This window comes from Symsagittifera roscoffensis, unplaced genomic scaffold (genome assembly GCF_963678635.1).
Source record: "Symsagittifera roscoffensis unplaced genomic scaffold, txSymRosc1.1 SCAFFOLD_147, whole genome shotgun sequence".
NCBI classification, from domain to species: Eukaryota; Metazoa; Xenacoelomorpha; order Acoela; family Convolutidae; genus Symsagittifera; species Symsagittifera roscoffensis.
This window is the reverse complement of record NW_026971379.1, coordinates 1-8,197: the sequence shown is the minus strand read 5'-3', so window position 1 is coordinate 8,197 and position 8,197 is coordinate 1. Positions and strand designations below refer to the sequence as shown.

The following is an 8,197-nucleotide window of genomic DNA, read 5'->3' as shown; positions in this document are numbered from 1 at the left end:
GAAATTTGCTGGGTTCAATGAAAACAAATTTTATTAGATAGATCAATAGTGCTATGGGGCTGATTAAGCTTTTTTAAGATAGAATTTATCTCTGGGTTATTGCTGCGGGAGAGAATAGTTAGTTCGTGAATATTTTTGTGTGGATGTTTGGACAAAGTTGTGATTTGATTTTTTTGGATATTGGTGATATAACAAATAATTTTTCTGGATTTATTTTTCAATTTTAGTTTTAAACTAAATGCTGTTGTACTTACTTTGTAAAAGTTTGTCATAGCATTCTACATCATTTTTGAGTTATAAATATTTATCTAGGTGATGACAATTTAAAATTTTCTTATGACTTGTTATGATTTAATTTTTGTTGAGGAAAAAATTGTGTTTTTAATTAAAAATGATTAAAATGCAAGTAGTTTTTGTGGGTGGGTAAATGATGATATCAAAAAGCAATCGGGAGTGAAGCAATTAATTGTTCTTGCGGTATATAAATTATATTATTTGGTATTTTTATTTGCTGAAGAACTGTGTCAATTTCTGGAGTATATCGTCAAAAAAAGACGTATAATTCGTGTTTATTGTCGTTAGGGTGTTTTGCTAGTATACTAATATGATCTTTTTCAGTGTTAGTGATATACTATATGATGTTAGAGACTTTATTTCCTAATTTGAGTTTTAAATTTATTGTACTGACGTCAATTTTGAAATGTGTTGACATTAATTTTTACGATGTTTGTTTTCTTTTTCTTAAGCTAAGTTGTACTATTGGATTAGTATGTTTTAGAGTAATGAAAACCTCCTAGAAATTATTGAATATTAACAACGGTTATTAATAATGAAATAAGAAAATAAAAAAATTACTTTGGAAGTAAAATTTCTAAAACTTTTTTCCAAGTTTTTCAAGTTTTTTATTCGCTGAAACGTTAATTCAAACCTAAAAATTTCTTCAAGTGAAGTTTTATTGATGCTTTTGGTATGGTTAGTAAAATAACTATATGCCTTTTTGGGTTATTATTAGCTCAAAACTTAAGTTTTCTGTTAAAATTTTTACAAAAATTTTTGACTGAAACGATAATCTGAAACCTGAAATTATGGTAGCTGATGTTGAGTTTTTTTAATCTTAAAATTGTCTAGAAGCTTTAGTTTACCTGGTTTATGCTTTATCTTGCAAAAAAATTCGAGAAAACCGAATTTTTTGATATCTTAAACTTAGTTTTTGAAATCTCAAACCTAACGCTCTTAAACTCTCTCAAATTCGATGCATGAAAATAAAAAGTTGGTTTTTGATAGCTGATCTAGTAAAAATTAGAATTTGGAACAGGTTTGTAACTTCAAAATTAAAAATTTTATTTGCGGAATCCTAAGTTTTTGGGGCTGAAACTATGATTTCTAGAACTGAAACTATGGTTTGACCACTTGGTTTTAGAGTTTTGAGATTAGAATTTTGGGTTGGTCTCTCTAATATATATCTAATCCAGCAATTAAATTGCCAAAAAGATGAGAAATTTAGCCTAAAACGACGATTTTAGTTTTCTGAAACTATAAGTTTGAGGGCTCAAACTAACACCTTCTAGAAGTTTTTTGAGTTTAAAAATTGGTTGGTGCATTAAGGATTCCTATTATCTTTCAAAATTTCACAAAAATTTCACTTGGGAAGCAAGATTTTTGGTTCTGAAACCAAAAAAACCAATTCTGAAACCTACGTTTCAGCCTTAGGAACCAAAATGTAAAATTGGTTTGGTGGGTTTTAACACCTTTAGTTTTCTTCAGAAAGTCAAAATTCGGCGTTCGGAGCTCAATTTTGAGACCAAAAACTCAATTTTTGTGTTCTGAAACCTGAAACTAACAAAAACTTACCATTTAAGACCAGGTTTTTGACTTATGGTATCCATATTTGGGTTTGACTAGTTCAACTTTTGCTGTTTTACCCGAATCCGTTTACAGAAACTTAACATTTTGACCGGAAACTATACTTATTTTAACTGAAACGTTTGACCCTATTACTGAAACCTAGACTGAAACCAAAAATTTTGGCTGGTGAAAATCAATTTTTTAGTGCTTAGGCTATCATATGAAAACTAGTTTATCAATATAAAGTGGATGTGTCAGTGTTTTAGACTTAGTTTTTGTTGTGAAACCTGATATTTTTGTGCTGAAACTAAAACTTGGTGTTTGGTGTTATGTGGTTAACGTTTAAGATTGGTTTTAGTGCGTACTCTTATTGTTTAAATGGTGTATATTTAAACTATGTCATACAAAACCAATGATTTATTAAAAAACACCCAAATCCGTTCCTTCCTTTATGGTTTTTGTTTTTTTCTTCCTTAGTTTCAGTAATTGGTAGCTTTACTGATGGATGATTTAGGTTTAAGTTATGTTAAGGTGGATAGAATTAAAATTAGTTTAAGAAAAAATGAGGATAAGCCTCGAGAAATGATGAAGGATTAGAATAAATAGCAACAAGCGTGGATGGTTTGAGATAATGTGATGAAGGATTCAATTTATCATACAATTTAGGGTACTCTCAGATTGTACATATGACCACTTAACCCCCTGGAAAAAATAAATGAAGGTATTCAATAAGTTTTTGAGCACTTTAGTTTAATACAGAATTTCGTTCGTTTTAGTGATGATAACTTTAAACTGAAGTTTCGGCATACATTTAGTGGATTACTGGACAAAACGGGTATATCTCACTAGCGGACTTAGGCAGAGAACGATTCTTTCAGAAATTTTATATATTATTATAATACTAGATAATAGTTAAGTTCATGAGCTAATGTCAGTTAGAAAGCCGTATAATAGACCTCGAGATGGAGGAATATAGTGGGCGACTGCTAGCGCAGGGGATACTTATCGCAAGAACCCTACTAGGAATATCTCTCAAGTAGAAGACAATGAAATTGTGTTTCTATCGAAAGATAGCCTTTGTCTGTGGCTTTTTGAGGTTGGGAACTAATCTGATAAATACTCACAGATCCTAATATTAATATATTTTTTTGAATTTTGAAAGCTGTTTCGAGTTTGTTGGAAAAAGAATTTCTTAAGGAGTAGTTCTCTGCTGCGGTCGCACCAGTTTTACTAAGCGCTTATTGCTGGTTGAATGCTTAGTAATTTTATTCTAAGTTATAAGTCTCACCTTAGATCGTCAAGTTGTCTTGACAAAAGTTAGTGTAGAAACAATAGTTAGAAAAGGTATGAATTAATTATTTGGTTAAATACAAAGCACTGGGTTATAAGATCATATAAACGAATCGAACAGCTTAGAGAAATATACCTGTGAGGGGAGGTTAAGCTAATCTTATTTTGTTCATCGATATTTTATCTTCTTACTAAGGTCGATGGCTGATTAATATGAATGGGTCGCACTTGGTTGTGTCCACTTCGGCACTTCTGGTTTGGTCGTCAGTATCGTCTTTGCCGTAGTCCTTTGGGTACTTGTTGTCCAGACTTCCTCAGGTGTGGGTCTCTCGAGTATCTCGATTTATAATTTTATCGAACTTTAAATGAGAATTTATTCTCTATTTTATTTGTGAAAAAGGCTAGTTTAATTTTATTGTAAAGGCAGAAAAGAAATTTGTTTATTTTGAAAAGGTCTGACTGAAGAGATCTAACTTGCTGCTTACTGAGCAAAATGAAACACTGAAGATTTCAGGCCAGTCCTTTTGCTCGTAAGCATAAACCGGCGGCTGATTCAATCTTTAATTATTCAGGTTTCACCTGCTCCTGTGTTCTCCCTTTCTTATAAGGGAATTTTCAACTAGTTTTAATTTGGTTTTTTCAAATCAAATATCTTTAAATTATTAGTCCTCTTTGATTAAAACCGCAGCCTTCAGTTTTTCTGATTAAAAAATCATATTACTCTATCTGATGCATCATATTGCATGTGCATCTCTGCTTAATCAAAGCAAGGAGAATTTCAGTGCAGCCGTCAAGACTGCTAAATATTTATTCATTTTGTTTCAAGTTAAAGTTAAAAGGGACGTGTTAATAATCGCCGCCCTTTTAAAATAGTGAGCATGAAAAAATGAGAAAAATTAGACAAGTATTTAAAGAGGAGTGGATTTTCAAAACAAGATTTTATAGTCCTAATAAGAGTAAATCAGTCAATATCTGATTTAGTGAAATAAAGCTTTAATTTAAGTGGCACGCTCCAATTTAGAATTTGGTCGTTAAATAAAATATTGAGACAATGGTCTTTAGTCTGTGTAGTATTTTAAATACTACACAAGCAAGACCATAGTTCTGTCAAAGTACGAGTTCTTTTCTGCTAGTAGTGCATTCGGCAGACTTCTCGGTAATTTTGCTCGAGTAAAGATCGAAGATGTTTTTGACCGAAACACAGGACAAATTGCATCAGAAAAAAAAGCATCTGAATAGTCAAGAAATTATAGCCGAGAAGTGAAGGAGCTCAGAATAATTATTATTTAGACTGAAATGAAACGTACTATTTTTTTTCCAAAATTTGAGCTGTAAAATAAATTCAGATCTTATTGATTAGGTTCAAGCTTGGGCGTATTTTGAACTTCCTGTTCATTGAGTGCAAAATCCTCAGCCGCGCCGAGGTGAAAGACGCGCTAACTCAGAACGATAATCGTCCATAAACACGATATGTTTTGGGTCACAACTCGAAGTGGTCGCGCAAAGTGGTTGCCGCTTCAACTCGCAAAAAAACTCACAGTTTCTTAAAAAAGAAAGACAACCCGCAAAACAAGACAACTCGTAATGCACTTAAAGGAGCATTATATTTTCCTTTAACTTCCCGGGTTGACCTCCATAAACCGAAAATGCTTATCTTACAATTCCCTACACCGAAAGTGCTTATCCTACAATTCCATACATCAAATGTATGGAAAAATGCTAATCATACAATTTTCTTACAATTTCAAAAAACCATTGAAAAAAGATTCGAACTAGTTTCTGCGGCTATTTGAACCAAATAAAACAGTCTGGTGATGAAAAAAAAACTATGTTCATTTTTTGGAAAAAAAAATGGTTATCATACAATTTCCATATATGAAAATTGTATGATAAGCATTTTTTTTCATAAAAGGCAAGATTTTCAGAAACCTGTAAAAACTTGTTTGTAATCAAATTTAATTTAATTAAGAGCATTTTTGCTCAATTTAGAGCACCTTGTCCGTCAAAAACCAAAATTTATTCTGAAGCTAAAAAAATGTTTATCATACAATTTTCATATATGAAAAAATGCGTATCCTAGAGTTTTCTTACAATTTTCTGAATCTTTGAAACTGTAGGAAATTGTAGAATAAGCATTTTTTATATATGAAAACTGTAGGATAAGTATTTTTGGTCAACCCTGGTTAATAGAAAATCAAAAAAGTGTAAAAATTCAAAGCGTCAAAATTTCTTTGACATAATGGGTTTTTACAAAATAAAATTAAATGAAAGAGCATACTGTTTCATTTTTTTTCTACATCCATTCAGCGTATTGTTTAACTGGTTTTATAGAGCTGGTTCAAAGCCTGAACTGTTTCGTAGAGTTCAAATTATATATTCTCCGACCCATGTTTTTTTTTCAAAATAATCGAGAAATGGCTTGAGCTGCTTATTCACACTTGTTGTGGCATACAAAGGAACTCGAGGATGAGAGCCAGCGCATTAAAGAACTTCACTTTCATTCGTAATGTTTTGTATTTTCTCTAATCAATCGCCAGTCCCGATTCTTGAATTGTTTACCAATTGACGCAATTGGCAAGAAACACCATTTTATTGTGAGTTATCGTTTTTTGCGAGTTTTCGTAACTGTTTGTTATTCGAGTTGTCTTTTATTGCGAGTTGTCGTGTTACAACACAAAGTACCGAAGGTCGCGCAATGCTGTCACACAAAGTCGCTTAAAAACAAAACAGCTATTTGCAATTATACCCCTCTAATTGAAGAAAAAAGAAAATATTTAGCTCGATTTTGCTCAAAAAGGCAATAGTTTTTTACTAGTCAGGCCAAAACAAAGCATTTCTATATAGAAATTTTTCAACGTGTGTTTTTTACTACTTTTTGCAGGTTTTTTCAAAAATTTCCCAAAAGTGAGACAAAATGCAAAATTAAATGTCGGTTATTCAGCATTTTTGCAGCCTTCCAAGTTAAAAGAGGCTCTGAATATTAATCTTCCATTTCCTTGTAAGTTCGATTCATTTTTGGGATAAACGTTTTGGTTTTTTTTTTCATTATGTGGGAAGTTATAACTGAAAAACCGTCGCAACATATACTCGCACAAAATTTTTCAAACGAGTTTATTCTTATGTGTATTTCAAAAACTTGAGCGAAAAATCTCCGTTCAAGAAAAACAACCCCCTTCAGAGTGATGTATAAAGTAATCTTGCAATCTTAATTGGAAAAAGTTTGATTGGGCCACAAAGAAATCACATTTCATAGATTGATATGTTTTTGTTTTGGTCAAATATCGCCATACGCAAAAAACATAAAGTTTCAACATCTATTCTAAGTAAAGGGTTTGTTGATTGAGGTTTGTTGAGCTTTGTTGATTGCGCAAAGTGGCAGCATATCTTTAGATTGGTTGCGTAATATGGCTTCATTTTGAGTCGCGACGTACCCATTTTGAGTTTTGGCGGTCGCAACATACCTATTTTTAGTTGCGATGGCCGCGACATAAGTCGCGGACCTCAACTTTGGAGGCAGTTTTTGTCTTAAAAAATCATTCAGTAAATTTTGAATTTGAAATCAAATCATTGATCAAATTTGGTTGACTATTGATCAAACTTTCATGGACAGACTTCAAATAAATCAAAAGTCTATAATCTAAATTAGAAATATTTCTATTCGCAGAGTTATTTTTTTAAATATTAAATCAATAGAAAATGATTGACGGATGAGTAGCAAACTTCATTCAGATACTTTGGACAGTTTTCAATGACCTTTCGATAAGGTTCACTCAACCACATGACCTGAAATAGTATAACAGAATACAAAAAAAATTATAAGAATATGATTAGCGGTGGTGCATTTCTGAGATTAATCCGTTTGATTTTTTCTTTCGTTTTCTGCATAGCATATAATGGCATGTATTTTTTCTAATCACACTTCTAAAGCAGATACGAAAGTTGATTAAGTAATCTTAAAACGATAGGCTGTTTTCAATTTTTTTTTGCTTGATCCTTTCGTTTTAAGTAATTTGACGCTTGTAAATTGAATGAGCTATAAATTAGACTAGAAATTGAAGTACATAAGTTTTCATTAGGAGTAATTGCATTTTTGAGAACTCTCCACCCCTTTTACCGTTCATTTTTTTGAAAAATTTTTACAAAATGATGCTGCTTTATATGTTTTTCATCCTAAGAACAATAAACTCTATCAGTTACCGGGCTGTTTGATTGACCTCTGGAAATTTCAGAACATTTTTTAAAAACCTCAAAATAGACAACAAAACTGACCTTTGAGAGTCTTCAGAAACCGGGAGGTTGACGAAGTGTGAGTTGAACTTGAACTCTTTGATGCAGCCGACAAAAGAATCAAGAGCGTCTTTGATCAAATCCTTTGGCTCGGCTTTCGGGACTCCTAATTTAAACAGTAATCATTAACAATATCTTTTGCCAGTGGTTCGAAACAACAAGCTATCACTTTATGGTGGAACATTGGTGACGTCAAATTGCGACAAAAATGAGAAAGCAGCGCACATGAAGGACTTTATTCAGTTCATTGGTTGGCAGAGAAATAGCTCTTTCTTAGTGCCATAGCCTGTAAATTTTTTTAAATAGAATTTAAAATTTCAAGTCAAACAAGCGGCAACCAAAAAATTTGAGCGTAAAATAAAACATCTAAAATATTAAGAAAAAGTCTTGTAAAGGCGATTGTCTTCATTTCGTTAACATTTTGAGTAGCAGTATTTTGCGATACTTATACCATACCTAAGTAGATAATGGGTTCTGTGTCTAATTGAGTTGACCCACTCGGTCCATAGGTGACCATAGCTGGCTCAGAGTCCACTCGCAACAACACTTGCTCCATGTTCCTAGAATGAAAAAAAAACAGCCCTAAGTGGTGATGAGGGAAATAAGTACTAATGTGGTTGTTTAAAAATTGCCTACATTGAGAAAATGGAAAAACTGTTTGCATTTCCACTTCCTATTTCAAAATCACGGTTTATCTTGGAATAATCGTGAAGAACTGTTCCTTCTTGTAGCGTATCATATGTAACGAGCTATCTTAAAATCTATAAAAAAAACT

General features: G+C 32.1%; 1 protein-coding gene across 1 annotated transcript; it reads right to left on the bottom strand.

Moving 5' to 3' along the window:
* Window positions 1-6,721: 6,721 nt before the first annotated feature.
* Window positions 6,722-7,982, bottom strand: LOC134856347 (contactin-associated protein-like 5; the record flags this gene model as incomplete). The annotated part of the gene is given in 3 exon segments (XM_063872701.1): window positions 6,722-6,918; window positions 7,405-7,528; window positions 7,879-7,982. Coding segments are annotated over 3 exon segments (241 nt in total), but the record flags the coding sequence as incomplete, so codon positions are not given.
* Window positions 7,983-8,197: the final 215 nt, after the last annotated feature.